Genomic DNA, 19,717 nt, shown 5'->3' with positions numbered 1-19,717 from the left:
GAAAGGAAGACATAACGCAGGGTCAGTTCCAAATTCGGGCCGGGCAAGGACGAGATGATGGCGGGGCAAAATGATGAAATTATGGCACAAGTGTGTGGAGATCAAACCCAGGCCAGGGAAGAAACGAGAGTCGGTCGCTGCTTTGAGGTCAGAGCCAGTCACTGAGAGTGGAATGCCAGGCGGAGCAAGTGCGGTAACCCTGTCCATCTCTGCCGAGATTGCTATGAGGTTCCAGCGTAGCAGTGTAGGCGATTTATCTCCTGAAAGCACACAACGCCACATCAAATGTGGCAAAAATCAAAACCAAACTTTCTTTAACCCTTCCGCATTAACCCACTTATCTTTGTTTGAGATTGTAAGATTGCTCCCATTAGCACCTCCACTACTCTTCAAGTACAGTACAAGCACACCTCCATTAATTAACCAATCCTCTGGTAATGAAGCAACTTTATAACAAAGTCTGGCATTCCCTTTTATTTTGGCTTAAAAATAAAAATAAAAGAGAAACTCAAAAATACTCAAAAACTGCAACAGCAAAACACAACACAATCCTTGAAAACACAATGTCACAGCCTTTTGTTTACACTTTCAGCCAATCAGCACAAAGCATTACCAGTTGTGGGGGGGGGGGGGGAGGGGGGGGTGTGTGGAAAGGACTCCCCGTACACCCCTAAAGGGGCAGATTTTTTTTAATGCCGTGAACAAACTTTGGTACAGCACGGGTAGTGAAGGTTGTGGTCAAGTTTGATCGTAATAGTGTGTGTAGTTTCAGAGGAACAAGCAAATTCCTATTTTTGGGGGGGGGGGGGGTGGGGGTCAAACCTGGATCCACGTTGACACCCGGTAAACCCCCTTAGACCCTGATATATTTTAATGCCGTGAACAAACTTTAGTCACAACACAACAAATAACATTTGTGCCAAGATTGGTCACAATCCCTTCCGCGGTTTCGGAGAAGTTGCAAGTATTTACGGACGAACGGACGGACGGACGACGTGCCATTGCATAAGCTCCCCTGAACTTCGTTCCAGGTGAGCTAAAAATGAACGAACATTCACAGCGTTCGTATCTCAGGTGAGACACAAGAGTCAGAGCCAGGTCTGTCAACCGGGGTCCTGGCAGTTCTTTCCACCATTAGCCGACTGCCAGTCACCGTTGCCATGACGGAGCGAAAGCAGCGGTGGTATTCATAGCGATGCAAGCTCTGACAAAAATCACTGCTAAGTGCAATTAAATGCTTTTTATTATTACCCTCGCCAGAGGAGATGCTATTGCATTTGAGTCCGTTTGTTTGTTTGTACGCACAGAATAAATATGATTTTCTCTGCGACCGTTGGTCGGATTGACAGGACATTTTCACCATAGGGGCAGATGTATAATTATACTCCACCTGTATAATTTTTTAATAAGTATGACGTCATAGGTCACGTGGTTTGGCCGCCATCTTGGAAAAACGGAAAAACTTTGCACCTCGACATCTCCGAAAGCGCTGAATAGAAAACATTGAGACAGAGCTCATTGTAAAGAACTCTCCATGGGGAATCAAATATGTTAACGATGATGTCATATGTGCCTCCATTATGACATCATAATTCGAACAAGTACAAAACTTCATCCGATCAAGCTGAAATTTCTTGAGCATAATCTAGGAATAAATTGGTGGAGGAAAAAAATAACAATGACGTTATCGGTCACGTGGTTCGGCCGCCGTATTTGTTTGAACACAAAGGCCTTAAAAACACCGAAAACATCCTGGCAAGGGTCTGCAATATCTGATTGCTCTTTATTGTTATTGTACTGTATTTGTTCGTCGTTTACCTCTTGTACAGTATGTACAGTATAACGAAGTACCTATCTAACCTATCTCCATTCACTCCATGTTATATCTACTTCTGGCAATGATGTTTCCAACAACTAAGTGGATGCCAGGAACGCATCTACTTCGTCAATGGTGTTATTACTATACTGTACTGAAAATCCCATTTTCCACTAAGATGTAACATTACCAACACCAGGAAAGAGCTTTGAGGGTGCCAGGCATTCTTTCCGCAGGGTCCAGCTTTCCACCATACTACCTGTCGCTCCCAAGACACATACCAGTACCTGCCAAGGCAGAGAGTGGGATTTGGGCATTTCATGGGATGAGTGTGCAGCCAGCGATTACAAAGTGACAGAAAATCGTATCAGCACACAGCTTCACTTGTACTTTGTCATTACCATCATTATACCCTACAACAACAACAACAACAACATGCATTTTAAGGCCATTTTCCCTGCTAGAGCGGGGGTTAGCCTTGCGGTCCCCATGACAATCTTCTCCATTTTGCCCTATTTTCTGCATCTCTCCTTGTTAACCCCCTTGCCCGCATTTCTTCTTCCACCATCTTTAGCCAAGTCTTTCTCGGTCTTCCCCGTCCTCTACTTCCTTCTACATTCATTTCCATCACTCTTCTCAACTAGTCACTTTCATCCTTCCTCAACACATGACCAAAACCATCTCAACCTGTTCCTCTTCACAGCATCAATCACAGGCTCTATTCCCATCATCTTTCGCAATTCATCATTTGTCTTCCTCTCTCTCAATGATACTCCGCACATCCACCGAACCATTCGCATTTCCACCCTTTCCAGCCTTCGTTGCTGCTCTACGTTCATTACCCATGTCTCGCTCCCATAAATCATAACACTTCTCACACATGCAGCATACACCTTTCCCTTCAGCTTCAACGACACTCCCCTCCTCATCAGCACGCCACTCAGTTCCCGAAACTTCTTCCATGCACATCTCACTCTTGCAACCGTTGCCGAGTCTGATCCACCTTCTCCATTCAGCATGTCTCCGAGGTAAAAAAATGTTTTCACACCTTCCAGCTTCATGCCGTATCCAAGATCGAACTCAACATTTCCTCCATCTGCAGCTCCCTCTGTGCACACCTTACATTTGAATGTAGCTGCCACACTGGTTAATGACCCTCTCAGACCACTACATTTTTGATGAACCCACTCAGCGCACATTGTACATTGAATGGAGTTCACTCCGACACCCTTCCTGCACACAGCGCATGGCCACTTCCCAGTTCTTTCCACCTCACCACATGCTTTACCACTTGCCATCACCTTCGTCTTTCCTATATTCACCTTCAGACCTTTTGTCTCCATACATTCCTTCCACTTGTTCATCTTTTCCTTCAGTCCATCCATACTTTCCGCAATCAACACCAGATCATCTGCATACAACAACTCCCATGGTAAACCCTCCTTTACGTTCTGAGCCAGCACCTCCATCACAGCTACAAATAGTAGTGGACTTAGTACCGACCCCTGATGCACTCCCACCTTCACCTCAAACTCACCACTATTCCCGTCCTTCGTCCTTACAGCTGTGCGCACTCTTTTGTACATTGCCATCACTACTCTGATCAACCATTCCTCCACTCCTAACTTCCTCAATGCCCATGTCAATACTTCACGTGGAACCCTATTGAATACATCATCATATATATCTTACAATACATCTTCTCAACACATACACATCATTATACCCTGATGAAAGGAATAAAAATTTGCAACATGCAAGCAACAATGTGTGGGCGAAAATATGTTTGGTGGATTGAAGTAAATTAAACACTTCAAACAATTTTTCTCAGCTCCCATTGCATAAAACCTGCAAAGAGAAGGTAAAAGGAATAAAGATGCGAGCTGGAGAGAGAATAAACGCTCGCCAACAAGAATAGATTTGTATATCTTCTAAGTGACGCACTCGTAAATCAAGGGAAAAAAAAATCTCTGGTCTTTTCACCAAACATTTATGAAAACTTTGAGGAATACAATTTACCCTTGAATGGAAAAGGAAGCTTCCGCTGAGCAGTCGGGGGGAATCAAAGCAACATCAGCGAGGACAATAAAACAAGACGTTACAAACTCCACCAGCGAGCCGCTCGTCAAATAAGACTAATTGCAATATTTATTGGAGATATTATGTTGTAGTGCTTTTGCATTTACAATACGCAAAAAAAAAAAGGTTGTTCTCAAAAGAAGATGCTTCCAAAGAATGCCATTATAACATGACATCACATGAAGATTTCCCATTTCAACCTCAGGTAATTGGCTCAAGACAGAAAGATCATACATTTTTCTGACCATGGCCAATAAATGCAAAGGTATTTTGCCTGAACATAATGAAGTTTATAAATTTATAAAGTCGTATAATGAAGTTTAGTGATGTGTTGGGAGTTTTAATTTTTTCCAAAAATCAGGCACCTATGTGTCTGGTATGGGTTTGATTCTCGGCCCAATTATAAACTGTCAGATAAGTGTTTTGCAGACAGGGAATTGCATCACAAAGTGTGCCATCCCTCCCATGGACGTTAAGCTGGATGTCCTGTCTGAAACTTCCATGATGTACTTCACGATGAGTATGCGAGTTATCACCAGCACCCTGGAACAAGTTCCAAATATTTGCCCCAACCAGCTTCAGTCGAGGTTCAGGTGTTGTTCACCAGTTCATGAAAGATTTGGAGCAATCCTGCGGCCGACCTCATCAAGACTTGGGATTAATTGAGGACGTTAAATAAGTAGTAGATGAGCTGTATGTCAACCTACTCTTATGTTTGAGAGTTATTTCTTTCTATGCAAGATCAAAGCTCATGGAAGAACGAGGTGGCAAAGGGTAAAAAGGCAACAAACTGACAGAGGCTGCAGTGGGGCCACGTTCAGACACAACAAGCAGGGGAATGAATGAACAGAAAAAGGGGCGAAAGAGGAGGGAACGCAACACAGTAAGTAACATACAAGTAATAATGGTGAGAGGGGAGTTGGGTTAATGGGGTTAAACATTTTTAAAAATACATTTTTTTTACCTTTTGTAAAAATACTGTTACGTTTGTTTTAAATACTGTTTTACATTTTTAAAATACTGTTACGTTTGTGGGGGTGGGGGTAGGCATGAAATACCACAGGAAAGTTAGAAATGTGTCGATTAGAATGCTCCGTATGCCATGGAGAATCTCGATGTAGTAAGTAGGCCGTCTGTCCAGGTAAGAGCGCTTGCATGTTGCCATAAGGGACATGGCTTTGTGGCAATTAATTATAGGGCTTAAAGAATAATTCCCCAGTATGTAATTCGTCCCCTGTGATCTTCCCTCCGTCTTTATTACAATTAAAACACCACCAAACAACAACAGCGATGTAATGGACTCATTCGCTCACAACGCCGCCAGGGCCGACAGAAACAGCATTTCATCATCGAACAGTCCCGAAAAGAGATTAGACTCCACCCCCCCCCCCCCCCCCCCCCGACGACTCATGATAGGGAAACTACTCTCCGAGCTTCGTGACTGGTCGGAGTCATGGATGATGGAATAGCGCTCGGTGATTGGACAGAGTACGACGTCAGCGTCGAACATTCGAGAGCCGAAGAAGAAAGACGCGGTATCGCCATCTTGTTCTCTTTGTCGTGACGTTTGTTGGAGGTGGTCACATTCTCTTCTTCTGGTTCTGGCTGCATGGCGGATGGTCGCTCCTCTCGTGCGCGCTCCTGCAGAGAACATTCGGAGCATTGTGGAGTTTTTGCAACGTTGGAGGAGGGGGTGTTGCTGGACTGTGGTGTCTTTCGGGGGAGCTGAGGCCGCGTTGCGCTTTGCAGTGGAAGCGAAGAAGGGCTGGTCGAGTGCCTGCTCGCACCTGGGCGTTTTCTGATGTGTGGTTTCAGCGCCATTATCGGGGCGCGTCCCGCACAAGCGGCTACACCGGCAGCAATGACCAACGCACCCTCGACGCACTTTGGGGCCAGAGCTGAGGGTCAGCCCTACAGTAAGGGAAGTTATTTTTATTTATCTTCCCCCCTTGTTTGTGTACGAGTCTGAGTGGAGATGTCTCAAATTAGGAAAAAGTTTTTCCCTCAACATTTTTATTGTCTTTGCATTTATTTTCATTAAATCATTATTTGTTGAATTTTACTTTTCTTGTCCTAGTTCGTTTCTTTGTTTTGTGGGTTCGGAATAACCCCATGTGTTCCCGATCAGATAAGGCTTCGGGCATTCCCCACGTGTGCCAAAGACAATCCCACCAAGGTTAGAAGTACACCTCGGAGTTAAAGCTCGTTTCGGCTATTCGTCTGAGGCCGACATTTATCGGCCACGGACAGGACAATACATACACACAACTAAAATGATAAATAACAGGTTTTATACATTTCATGAAGTTCATACACTTCATGATATATTAACATGTGAAAAGGTCCAGTCTGATGGGCTGGGGCCTCACCTGGTCAGGGCTTTCCCGTGATACAAAGCGTAGGTGTCCTACGGCTGGGAAGCGATCCCTGCGGGCCGGATCTGTGGCTGTGCGAAGGAAAATTCCCGCCATGAGCTCCACATTCAGTCTTGCCTTCTCTCGCACCACACTAACACAAACACTAGGAAAATAAAGAAAAATCTCTAAATTACAATAAAATGGAGGGAGGTGACATCTGTAGCTATGAAAGTTGTACAGTATTTAACTATTTTTTTCTCACAGGTTGTCAATGTGTAAAGAAAGTTATATAGTCGGCACATGCTTATCTCCCGCTTCTTCTTTATTGTCAGGTTCACTATGTTAACAAATGTAATTTCGTTCAAAATTTTGGTAGATTAGCAAAACTATACATTTTTGGAATATTCAGAGCATGAGGAATCCAAAAATTAATGTTTACATTTGCGTAGACACCTTTGCGAAAATGACACTCAGGACAGTGATGAAGATAGTCAGGTTCACTATGTTAACAAATATAATTTCTTTCAAAATTTTGGGATTAGCAAACCTGTACATTTTTGGAATCTTCAGAGCATGGAGAATCTGAAAATCAATGTTGGTATTTGCACAGACACCTGCATGGCCGCCATTTTGGATTTTGAAAATGTCCGCCATAAAATACATATTTTGCGCGATCTCGGCTTCTAGTCAACCTAGAGACTTAATTAAAAATGCTAATCCGATGTTTTCTGGGTCAAGGAATCCAATAAAGGCCTCAAAATAGTGCTCAGGATTATAGAAAAGCAACAGACAAAGGTAATTGAAAACCATTGTCTTTATATTTGTGATATAACTGTATTACATAATACATGATATTGCAAGTCCTTTGAAGTTATAGGTTGTTATAGGAAGTTATAGGTAGTATCAGATTGAACTATAAGTCCTATACACAGGATCTACGAGGTCTATACCGTTCAGGAATATGCTTTTACAGATCTCCATCACTGTCCTGAGTGTCATTTTCGCAAAGGTGTCTACGCAAATGCAAACATTAATTTTTGGATTCCTCATGCTCTGAATATTCCAAAAATGTATAGTTTTGCTAATCTACCAAAATTTTGAACGAAAAAACATAGTGAACCTGACTATTAGTAAGAAGCACATGGCTGTGAGTAGCATCATTGGTGGGGCATGCATGGCTGTGCCGCTGATGCAGTGCCATATGTAATTAGGGCAGGAATTTGGAATGTCTTCATGGTGCCGTCTATAGCTTGCCTACACTTCGCGAAGGACACCACGGGATCTTTAACATCCACTAACTAATGTTGACAGACATGACACTCAGTTTATCATCAATCCAAGATATGGCACACACACTGAAGAATCACCTGGCCTGTGAAACACCAGGATGGCAGTTTGTAATTGGGCCGAGATTCAAACCCGGGTGACACGGCTAAGAGTACCTCTCGGCCATCCTTCCAGCCCCATATCCCACTTGTCCAGGCGATTGAAAAATATTACGCATTTCGAAAATCATGACCTACTGATAAATTCGAGGAAAACAATATGTAACGTTTCACATCTTTTGTCTTGATCCCAAGTCCAACAGCATTTCTCAATGTTCCGGAAATCGACATGAGCGTTAAATTTATGTTGAGAAATTAGTAGCATGGGCAGATAAAAATTAAGGTCTCTGTCCCATATATCCACTACAGGGCCCATATATTACTTCTGTCCGGCCCGCCATGACTCCCGTTCCAGAATATTCTTCAGCACTTGAAACAAAAAACCAGTTTGTTCCATTTTGATCAAAATGGTTATTTAAACACAGTCGAAACAATAAGATTTGGAGAACTTTTAACTTACGTTATCAGTGTTATCAACATCATACAGCAGAAAAACAATACAAATACCGCGTGCAGGATACGGGCCTATAATTGGTTGCTATGATTATGTTGCTAATCATAGCAGCCAATGCTTCAGCATTGGAGCTGCATGAAAATGAGCTATATAGTTTTCAGTTTTGAAGGAATTTGCATTTGTTGCACCTCAGTGGAGGGATACAAATAGGAGTTTATCAAAGAAGAGAAAAGAAGATGCTGAATGACGAGTGTTTAACAAGGAGTGGACTTTAAAATACTTCTTCACAGATGTAGCAGTGAAAGCTGAGTGTGTGTTAGTTTGCAAAGAAAGTGTCGCCATATTCAAATAATACAACTTGAACTGACACTTCGAGAGCAAACATGCAGCCAAATATAAGAAAATATCTGATGAAGAGAAAGCCAGACATTCGCACGAGATGGTTTAAAACAGCTGTTCACCACCATCTGTTATCTTCGCCCATCCAAAACCTTGATCTTTTCTACCCCCGTTAATACACCCCAAATCCACCTCTTTCAATCTCCGACTTCAATTCCTAGTGGTATCAATTTGTTTTATACCGTGTACTCCCTCTCTCCCCTCCCTCCCAAACCCCCCAAGCCCTCTCCCTGCGACAGATCTCCCGATGTCCCTGCTCTCTACTGTTGTGCTTGGGTGCTTCCCTCTCTCTCCCCATCTCGTCTCCCACTCCCTTTGTTGTATTATGTGTCCGTTTATGTTTTTGTGTTTTATGTGCTAATGTGTGTTTAATGTGCTAGCTCTTACACGAGCCTCGATCTTGTATACAAAATAATAATAATAATAACAAAAACTATTTTTGAGGTCAACATAGACCAAAAAGGTCAACATAGGCCAAATTTCTAAAATCCTCCATTTTCATCCAATTGACTTGAAATTTGAAGAGGACTTGCATATCTGGTCAATAAATTCAACCACCAAGTATTTTTGAGGTCTTCAAAGGCCAACAACTTATTCTAGGGATTTCGCAAGTATCATGCTATGCACTACATATTTCTTGTTTGTTACTTGCCGGAAATATTCCGGCAAGTATGTTGATTGGTTGGTTTGTCTGTTTGTGCGCAGTACTACGTCTACATCGTTGCACATAGAATCACCATACTTTACACACATATTTGTCTTGCCCTGGAATAGACTGCCCAATTTTTAACTCTCTCGGCCTAAGGCCTCCATTATGACGTCATAATTCGATAATTCGACAAGTACAAAACTTCATCCAATGAAGATGCAATTTCTTGAGCGCCATGTCGGCATAAACTGGTGGAGAAAAAAAAAATGATGACGTCATCGGTCACGTGGTTCGGCCACCATCTTGGAAAAACCGAAAAACTTTGCACCTCTATATCTCCGAAAGTGCTGAATAGAAAAAATTGAGACATGCCTCATTGTAAAGAACTCTCCATGGGGAATAAAATATGTTAATGATGATGTCATAGGTGCCTCCATTATGACATCATAATTTGACAAGTAAAAAACTTCATCCGATCAAGAAAAAAATTATGGAGAGTCATCTAGGGATAAATTGGTGGAGAAAAAAAATAATGATGATGTCATTGGTCATGTGGTTCGGCCGCCATATTTGTTTTAACACAAAAGCCTTAAAAACCACTAAAACACGCCCTGGCGAGGGTCTGTAATCTCCAATTGCTCTTTCTTGTTCGATTAGTTTTTTAGATGGTGAACTGTATGTATGTATGTTTATTATACTTTATATACTTTATTACAACACAGATATGCGGCCCACAACAACATACCAAAATCCTTATGAGGCCCCCTCGTGAAATTATTACCCACCCCTGCTCTACCGCCTCCTTTCTGATCTTACATGCTCTGTCATTTTAATGTTCTGTGCTGTCCCTCCCCTCCTGCCACTCTCCCCACAGGTTTCTGCAGGACACACGTGGTCTGCCAATAAACCCCCCTCTAGTGAAACTTCCAAAATCCAGGCTCATTACACTCCACTGCCCCACTCCCTTTCTATTGCTCCTTTTATTCTGAACATTACATCCTGATCCGTTCTGTCTGTGCTCTGATCCGTTCTGCCTTCACGAGCCTGGACACTGCATACAAAAATATATTTTTTTGAACAACATGAAGTAGTGTCGAAATGCACCAATAAAGTAGCAGTGGGCTTTGCTATTGCCTTTCTTAAAATAAGGGCGGATAATAACGTTCGTAGAAAATCTCACCGATAAAAGTGTATGGGAGCGTGTGCTGAGCCAGAGCTTACACCAACCACCACCTGGCCACCACTTGTGAAGGTCACATCTGCCAACGCCACACGGCTTCTTCCGTGGCATAGTGGCTCTGTTGTTGTCAGCAAACGACTTCCGGATCCCTCTTGCTCATTTACCACAGAACCACCTTGGCCTCCAAAGAGTCCCGCGGCGGAACCGCCCCCACGCGGGAGCCAGACAGAGACCAGGCCTCCACCAGTAATGCCAATCCAGCCGTCAGTGGCACGACCACCAAATGCCATGAGAGACGGAGCAAACTTCACGCGTGAGAATTTCTCGCAGAAATTGGAAGCTGCAGCCTGAACAAGGGAAAGGTCGGGGCCACAAGGTCAACAAAGGAAGCAAACGGTGTTGCATTTCAAGGAAGAGCACCTATGGTTAGACATGGGACAACAGGCAAATTGTACCACCTTGTCAGGATGCAGGTTCAGTTTAACCCCATTGTGGAGCCATGCCAATGTGACCAATGGCTCACCAGGCAAAGCTGCCTCTGCCTGGCATTCCCATCCTCCCACAAGCCCTTCAGTCATGCCCCAGCAGCGTACGTGTCCACCGCCATCCCCAGAGAGAAGACGTGAACCTGAGGATGCACGTATGGAGGCTAGGCAGGTAAATGATCTGCAATAGATAGTACCCTGGCCATATTGGGTCGGAAAGTTAAAGGTTAACGCTCGCGACACATGCATTGTGTTTGACCTTTATTTGGTATAATAAACCCTACCAGCATGATCCCACTGTAGGCAGGTAATGGGATCTTGGTGCCCAGATGCCACTGTGCAGGCATCCCATGGGTGTTCTGGATCCATGATATGAATCGGGAATGAAGCGTCATCTGTTTATTTAAGGAAGAAAGCATGACAGCAGCTATTATACGACGCGAACTACACCAACATGGACACAAAGGCCAAAGCTCGTTAAATAACCAGAATACAAACTACGTTTCCAGTTCCGAGGACAATATCGTAGTAGTTGTGAAATTTTGCGACAGGCACCGCCGCGCTGACCGTTCGCATTCTCTGAAGTGAAGGCGATGAGATTCCGACACGACCAGGCGCAATGAAGGGACAGGGGTGGACAGTAATGACTCCTCTGCCTCCTGTCCAGCTCGCATGTGTACATCACATCCATGATGCTATCGATGTGAGACAAAACCACGAGGCTTTAGTCTTCCACTACAATCGAAACAGCACCGACATCGCCAACTTCCCGGCGGTTCAAACAAGCACAGCAGGCCGCAAAATTTGTTGTTGTTGTTGTTGTTAATTTTTTTTAACTTCAGACGTGAATTTGTTTATCGTAGCCTTGGAAACGTCATTGCCGTTTTTAAATACACAATACCACATGAAACCTTTACTTCTTATGATATTTCCTTCAGGACACAATAAACTATGCACGTTAACTAGTCATGAAATAAACATTATAAAAGTATGTTTTAAGCAAATAAGATGGGAGTGGTTGGGACATGAGATGGGAGGGCAGCATAGTTTAAGTCTTTAAGAACGTCGATCAAATATTATGTATTAAGGCACTGCCGCGAATTACACCATTGTGGTTATCAAATATCAATACGTGATGCAAAATTTCCACGTTGGGTGTCGCGGTTGGTGCTGGCTGGTTCTGTCTGCACTGTGCTGGGGAGTCACGTCCACGGCAGAGTCGAACAATAAACCTGTTTTGTACTTCGAATGCTGATCATAGATAGATAATATCAACACATATAACGAGAAGAGCGTATAGGTATACTATACTGCCTGCTTCACTGTGATGCAAATCGATGGACAAAACGAATCACGAAAAGAGGTTTAGGATCGATGAACAAATAAGACAAAAGGTTGTACAATAGTAATAAAGGGTACGTAAACCCTTTGCCTCCCATGCTTCATCGAAATACGCGTGGTTTTTGTTGTCAAATCTGAATTTCGTCATCGCGTTGATGTCGTGCATCATATAATGACGTAATCACGTAGGAACGACAGTCAAATCTGAATTTCGTCATCGCGTTGATGTCTCTGCATCATATCATGACGTAATCGCGCAGGGGCACCTTTCAAATCTGAATTTCGTCATCGCGTTGATGTCGTACATCTATAATGACGTAATCACGCAGGAACGACCATCAAATCTGAATTTCGTCATCGCGTTGATGTCGTACATCTATAATGACGTAATCACGCAGGAACGACCATCAAATCTGAATTTCGTCATCGCGTTGATGTTTCTGCATCATATCATGACGTAATCGCGCAGGGGCTACAGGCTGAGATGGCAGGCGAATCCAAAATGCAGGCCTGGCAACCTGAGGAGATTCAGGAGCTGCTGGAAATTTGGACGGACAAGAATATTCAAAGTGAGCTCGATTTCAGCATTCGTAATGAATGGGTGTATTCACAAATTTCGTCGCAGCTACTCCAAAAGGGAGTGCATCGGAGTGCGAAGCAATGTCGGGAGAAAATTAAGAAAATGAAGCAAGAATATAAAAAGTTGAAGGAGCTCCACAACAAGACTGGATTAGCTCCGACAAAGAACAAGTATTACGAGAAGCTGGATTCTGTGCTGGACAATCGACCGACTGTTATTGGAAGCCAAGTTATGAATTCCGCGAATTCACATGAGGCTGAAGATATGAATGAAGGAACAGAAGGTGAGTAAATAATACTTGGATTTCTTTGTAACTTATATTTGGTGATGAAATTTGGGGGGAAATCTTGTATAAAGTAATATTGTTAAAAGTTTCTATTGCTTTAACATTGTCGTTGTCATTACTTTGCCATTTAAAATGCGTCATACGTATTATGTACAATGTAAAATAAATATGTATATGTAACGTCATACACAAGCACGTTTCACTCTTCGTCAAATTCTGCATCATGCGCCGGATGGAAATACAGTAGACGAGGGAAGGAAAGGTATCTGTTCTGCGTTCCCATTTGGGTATGTGACATTTGTATATTTTTTACATATTACAAGCAAGGACTTGCTGTTGGGAGTAAATTCAAACGACTCCATGGTAAGATCTCCAACCTTTAATTGAACCAACAATGACTCAACGTTTCTGTCAACAACATGTGAAAAACCACATGCATCCGTTAATTTCAAAACACAATTTATATATTGAAAGGTGGGGGTGGGCAAAGCTGGACAGCCAATCAAAACTCAAGTCGCATCGCTCTCCTGAACTCAGACCGTTTTTTTATTATTTTTAAATATATACAGAATGTAGGCTCGTGAAAGAGCTAACATTTGTCGCAAAAACAAATCAAAGAGACAAACAAACAGTGTGGCGGACAGGAAAGCCCACTGGCGTGGTGACATCATTCCGCGCACCGTGGGCGGTGGCCACGCCCGAGGGGTAGGCATGGCCTCAGGATAAACACTGGGCGCGCAGCCCGGAGCGCGCCAGTGCTACAGTGACCTCTTGTCAATAAAGACACTTTTGTTTAACCGCGTTGTCCGCTTCCGCCTTGGTAGCAAGTCGCGCGCGTAGCACCGCGCGCGCTTCATTGGTGACTCCGACGTTTTGGTCAGCCGTCACTGACCACTCGAAACCGCCACAGCCATGGCAACCAACGCGGTAGCGATAAAGCTCCCCGAGTTCTGGGAAGCTCAGGTGGAGATCTGGTTCCTGCAGGCCGAAGCCCAGTTCAGGCTTTGACGCATCACGGCGGACGAGACACGCTACTGCCACGTGGTCGCCTCCCTCGGGGCCGGCGCGGCCGCCCGCGTCGTGTTGGTCCTGAGGAACCCACCGGCCCACGACAGGTACGAGGCGATCAAGCGTCTCCTCTTCGCCACGTTCGGCCTCACGGTGGACGCACGGGCCGATCGCCTCTTGGACCTCCCCGAGCTCGGTGACACGCGACCGTCGGTCCGAATGGACCATATGCTGTCGCTCATGGGCGACGAAACCCCGAACGCTCTATTCCGGGCATTATTTCGACGCCAGCTGCCGGCACGAGTCCGCCTCGCGTTGGCCGGTTCCGCGACGACGGAACCCCGTGCGTTCGCGGCCGAGGCCGACAAGTTCTAAGCGGCTTTGGACACGCAGGCGAGTTTCGGTGCGGCCGTAGCGGCTCCCGAGCCCAAACCTCATGCGGGTGCCCACCCCTGCTCCGAGGGGCACCACGTGGCGTCCGCCACGCCCCGCCCACCACCACCGCGGAAACCGTGGCCTCCGGCTTCACCGCAAACCTGGTGCCATTTCCACGCTAGGTTCGGCCACGAGGCTCGGCAATGTCGCCCGCCGTGCTCATTCGGCAGGTCGGGAAACGCCCGGGCCGGCCCTCGGTAGTGGCACTGAGCGCCGGCCGATTAAACAGCTTCCTATACATAACGGACACCTTATCCGGGCGCCGTTACCTGTGCGACACGGGAGCGCAGGTGAGTGTCGTTCCCGCCGGTACATCCGACAAGCAGTCCGCGGGCCGGGGCCCCGCGCTGCTTGCTGCCAACGGTACGCCCATTCGCACATACGGAAAACGCTGCCTTTCTCTGCGGTTCGGAGGGCAGGTTTTCCAATGGTCGTTCGTCACTGCCGACGTGCGTATGGCACTGCTCGGCGCGGACTTCCTCTGTGCCAATGGCCTGTTGGTCGACGTCAAGCACAGAAGGCTTGCCCAGGCTGAGACGTTCAGCTCGCTCGCTTGCGCGTTGCCCGCCTCATTGAGCAGCTCACGGAGCGGCCCATCGAGCGGCTCGCCGAGCGGCTTGCTGAGCGGTTCGGTTCCGGCCAGGTTCATCTGCACGCTTCCGGCAGCGGACGAATTCACCCGCCTCCTCGCCCGTTTCCCGGCCCTCACGAGGCCCACCTTCTCGGCGGGGACCGTCAAGCACGGGGTGGAACATCACATCCCCACCGCCGGGCCACCGGTCTATGCCCGGGCACGCCGCCTCGAGCCGACGAAGCTCGCTGTAGCTAAAGCGGAGTTTGCTATGCTGGAGCGGCTCGGCATCGTGCGGCGCTCCGAGAGCACTTGGGCGTCGCCGCTCCACATCGTGCCCAAGCCCGGCGGGGGATGGCGGCCGTGCGGGGACTACCGCCGTCTCAACGATGCCACCACCCCCGACCGCTACCCCGTCCCCCATATTCAGGACTTTTCCGCCCGCTTGGCGAATATGTCCTCCTTCTCGAAGGTGGACCTCATACGTGGTTACCACCAGGTCCCCGTCAGGCCGGAGGACATCCCGAAGACGGCTGTCATCACGCCGTTCGGTCTTTTCGAATTTCTTCGGATGCCCTTCGGTTTGAAGAATGCGGCTCAGGCGTTCCAGCGCCTCACAGACAGCGTCTTGCGCGACTTGGATTTCGTCTACGTCTATCTGGATGACATCCTCGTCGCAAGCGCATCCCGCGAAGAGCACCTACACCATCTCCGCACGCTCTTCGAACGTCTGGGCCAGCACGGCCTGATTGTGAACCCCGCCAAGTGCCGGTCCGGTGTCGCCGAAATCGACTTTTTGGGGCACCGCGTCACCAGGCACGGGGCCGTCCCCCTACCGGCCAAGGTGGAGGCGGTGAAAGGGTTTCCGCGCCCCTGCACGATCAGTGGGCTCCAGGAGTTCCTGGGCATGGTAAACTTTTACCACCGTTTCCTGCCCCGCATCGCCCAGCTCCTGCGCCCCTTGCACGAGGCCCTCCGGGGGAAGCCGGGCAAAGGTGACGTCACCTGGACCGAGCAGATGGACGCGGCGTTCGTGGGCGCGAAGCTCGCCTTGGCTAACGCCACCATGCTCGCGCACCCGGCGCCCGATGCACCGATCGCCCTCACCACCGACGCCTCGGACTACGCGGTGGGTGCGGTTGCACGAGCAATGGGTGCGTGGAGCTTGGCAACCGCTGGCGTTCTTCAGCCGGCAGCTTTGCCCGCCCGAACGCCGGTACAGTACCTTCGACCGCGAGTTGCTCGGGCTCCACCTGGCGGTCAGGCACTTCCGTCATCTGCTCGAGGGCCGTGCGTTCACGGCCTTCGTCGACCACAAGCCTCTGGTGTTCGCGATGGGCAAGGTCGCCGAGCCGTGGTCGGCCCGGCAGCAGCGTCACCTCTCGGCCGTGTCCGAATACACGACGGACATCCGGCACGTCGCGGGGAAGGACAACCCGGTGGCGGATTGCCTTTCCCGGTCCGTTGCCCACGCGGTCCACCTCGGCATCGACTATGCCCGGATGGCGGCGGACGAGGCCGCCAACCCCGACGTCCAGGCCTTGCGGACCGCCGTTACGGGCCTCCGTGTCACCGAGGTGCCGTTCAACGGCACGGGCACGGCGCTCTGGTGCGACGTCTCCCTCGGGCGGCCTCGCCCCATCGTGCCCGCGGGCTGGCAGCGCCGGATTTTCGACTCCATCCACGGCCTGTCCCACCCGGGCACGAGGGCCTCCCAGAGGTTGATCGCCGACAAGTTTGTCTGGCATGGCCTCCGGAAGGGCGTTCGCGGCTGGAACAGGACGTGCCTCGCGTGCCAGCGCGCGAAGGTGCACCGACACACCCAGGCCCCATTGGCCCCGTTTGCGGTGCCGGAACGTCGGTTTGACCACGTTCACGTGGACCTGGTAGGACCTCTGCCCCCCTCACGGGGTTTCACCCACATCCTGACCATGATGGACCACACCACCCGGTGGCCGGAGGCTGTGCCTTTGGCGTCGACGACGGCAGCGGACGTCGCGCAGGCGTTCATCGCCACCTGGGTCGCCCGGTTCGGCGCCCCCTCGGACATCTCGTCCGACCGCAGCCCCCAGTTCACCTCGGAGCTCTGGGGGGCGCTCGCGCGGGTGCTCAGGGTCCAGCTGCACCGCACCACGGCCTACCACCCCCAGGCTAACGGCCTGTGCGAGCGGTTCCACCGCTCGTTGAAGGCCGCGCTCCGGGCCACCCTCCGCGATGGCGGTTGGGTCGACAGGCTCCCCTGGGTCTTGCTGGGCCTCCGGACGGTGCCCAAGGAGGACCTGCGCGCATCCGCGGCGGAGTTGGTCTTTGGAGAACCGCTGCGGGTGCCGGGCGAGTTCCTCCCCGACCCCATGGCACCTTGGTCTGCGGCGCAGGAGCGCTCCGCGCTGCAGGAGACCGCCCGGAGGTTCGCCCCGGTGCCGACGGCGCACCACGGGCACCCACCCACGCACGTCGCCCCAGAGCTTCGCACCGCGGAGTATGTCTTCGTCTGGCACAACGCCCACCGGACACCACTGCGGCCCCCGTACGATGGGCCTTTCCGCGTGCTGGAGACCGGGGTGAAATACTTCACCTTGGACATCGGCGGTACTCCCGACCGCGTCTCGGTGGATCGACTCAAGCCGGCCCACCTCAACGTGGACCACCCACCGCCGGTGGCTCGGCCCCCGCGTCGGGGCCACCGCCCGGCGGGCGGACCCCCGGCACCTCCCAGCACCGCCGGCACGCCGCCCCCCGGTCCGGCACCCATCCCGGGTACAGCCGGGGCATCCCAGCTGGCATCCCTGCACCCCGGACGCCACCGGTTGCCAGAGGGCGCTTCGGCCGGGTCATCCGTTTGCCCCGCAAACTGGCCCTCCAGGTGCGCGGGAATTCTGGGGGGGCGCGTGTGGCGGACAGGAAAGCCCACTGGCGTGGTGACATCAATCCGCGCACCAAGTGGGCGGGGGCCACGCCCGAGGGGTAGGCGTGGCCTCAGGATATACACTGGGCGCGCAGCCCGGAGCGCGCCAGTGCGACAGTGACCTCTTGTCAATAAAGACACTTTTGTTTAACCCCGTTGTCCGCTTCCTCCTTGGTAGCAAGTCGCGCGCGTAGCACCGCGCTTCAAAAGTATATAAAAAGGGGAGCAGTAGACAAGATGGGGAGAGAAGGGGAAGCACATAAACACAACATTTGAGAGCAGGGACGTCGGGAATGTGTGGGAGGCAGAGGGATTGGGGGAAGGTGGCGTGGGAAGGGTGGGGGGGGGAGGTGGGAGAAGTAGAAACACAAGTACACCAAGGACTTCCAGGAAAGAAGTTTGTATTTCAAAAAAGTGGATTTGGGGTGAAATTAGCGGGGGTAGAAAAGATCAAGGTTTTGGATGGGGGAAGATAAGAGATGGTGGTGAACAGCTGTTTTAAAGACCTGGAGGGAGGAGTGGGATTGAAGAGAGTGAGGGAGTTTGTTCCAGAGGCGGGAGAAAAGAGGAATGAAGGAGTGAAGGTGAGCAGAGAGTCTTGATTTTGGCATCTCGTGGCCAACCACCAGTCCTTCCCTTCCTTCCAATCACGGGGCAGTTCTCTGTTCCACCTATGGACCAATCAACAGTCCTCCTGGGCGTGGCTCCCAGCCTGCCACGAGGCTGGTTGCTAAGCCAGCTTGTGGTGTGGCTGGCTGCTGCCCCATCGGCGGTGCCCCGGCCGGGCTTTCTGCCTGCTCGATGTCTGACGCCTACGCCGGTGTTGTACGCGGCCGCTGCCTGCTTGTCTTCCACAGTCTTATTGTAAGGGAGGGGAATTTATTAATGTGTACACTAAGGACCTAGAAAAGCGGGAGGGCCGACGGGAGTTGTGGGAGATATGTTGAAGGCAGCAGGAAGTTGGGGTGTGAAGAGAATGACAGAGATCTGTAATCTGGTGGTGAAAGAAGGCCGCATTCCAGTGGATTGGGAACTGAGTACCCTCGTCCCTCTATACAAGGGGAAAGGTGACCCTCTGGAGTGTGGCTCGTACCGAGCGATAAAGTTATTGGAGCATGGAATGAAGGTATTGGAAAGGGTGTTGGAGAGGAGGATAAGGAAGAAAGTGAAGATCGACGAAATGCAGTTTGGATTTATGCCAGGAAGAGGAACGACAGACGTGCTTTTCATTGTGAGGCAGTTGCAGGAGAAGTACATGGAGAAGAGGAAGAAGTTGTTTCTTGGGTTTGTTGATCTGGAGAAAGCATTCGATCGGGTTCCACGCAAAGTATTGACATGGGCATTGAGGAAGTTAGGAGTGGAGGAATGGTTGATCAGAGTAGTGATGGCAATGTACAAAAGAGCGCGCACAGCTGTAAGGACGAAGGACGGGAACAGTGGTGAGTTTGAGGTGAAGGTGGGAGTGCATCAGGGGTCGGTACTAAGTCCACTACTATTTGTAGCTGTGATGGAGGTGCTGGCTCAGAACGTAAAGGAGGGTTTACCGTGGGAGTTGTTGTATGCAGATGATCTGGTGTTGATTGCGGAAAGTATGGATGGACTGAAGGAAAAGATGAACACGTGGAAGGAATGTATGGAGACAAAAGGTCTGAAGGTGAATATCGGAAAGACGAAGGTGATGGCAAGTGGTAAAGCATGTGGTGAGGTGGAAAGAACTGGGAAGTGGCCCTGTGCTGTGTGTAGGAAGGGTGTCGGAGTGAACTCCATTCAGTGTACAATGTGCGCTG

General features: G+C 49.1%; 3 protein-coding genes across 5 annotated transcripts in view; 1 reads left to right on the top strand and 2 right to left on the bottom strand.

Annotated features, from left to right (window-relative positions):
* MAD2L2 (mitotic arrest deficient 2 like 2) overlaps positions 1 to 19,717 on the bottom strand; it is a 136,795-nt gene that overhangs the window by 22,795 nt on the left and 94,283 nt on the right. The window lies entirely within an intron of this gene.
* MED16 (mediator complex subunit 16) overlaps positions 1 to 19,717 on the bottom strand; it is a 79,029-nt gene that overhangs the window by 5,253 nt on the left and 54,059 nt on the right. Inside the window, exons 1-7 of one of the 3 annotated variants that reach the window (XM_068107819.2) lie at positions 11,372 to 11,622; positions 11,089 to 11,199; positions 10,778 to 10,947; positions 10,320 to 10,666; positions 6,265 to 6,415; positions 2,007 to 2,103; positions 108 to 260 (exon numbers count right to left, since the gene is read on the bottom strand). In XM_068107819.2, coding sequence (XP_067963920.1) covers positions 108 to 260; positions 2,007 to 2,103; positions 6,265 to 6,415; positions 10,320 to 10,666; positions 10,778 to 10,947; positions 11,089 to 11,199; positions 11,372 to 11,495 — 1,153 coding nt within the window. In that variant the 5' untranslated portion in view covers positions 11,496 to 11,622. Of the gene's footprint in view, positions 1 to 107; positions 261 to 2,006; positions 2,104 to 6,264; positions 6,416 to 10,319; positions 10,667 to 10,777; positions 10,948 to 11,088; positions 11,200 to 11,371; positions 11,623 to 19,717 lie in introns of those variants that run through there. The other 2 variants (XM_068107820.2, XM_068107821.2) reach the window with 2 other exon arrangements.
* The window catches only part of LOC137421607 (uncharacterized), a 42,591-nt gene continuing 35,306 nt past the window's right edge, over positions 12,433 to 19,717 (top strand). Inside the window, exon 1 of the mRNA XM_068107828.2 lies at positions 12,433 to 13,008. Within this exon, the coding sequence (XP_067963929.2) occupies positions 12,630 to 13,008 (379 nt within the window). The 5' untranslated portion in view covers positions 12,433 to 12,629. The remainder of the gene's footprint in view (positions 13,009 to 19,717) is intronic.

This window comes from Myxine glutinosa, chromosome 2, assembly GCF_964187855.1.
Source record: "Myxine glutinosa chromosome 2, kmMyxGlut1.1, whole genome shotgun sequence".
NCBI classification, from domain to species: Eukaryota; Metazoa; Chordata; class Myxini; order Myxiniformes; family Myxinidae; genus Myxine; species Myxine glutinosa.
This window is presented reverse-complemented; position numbering and strand designations above follow the sequence as displayed.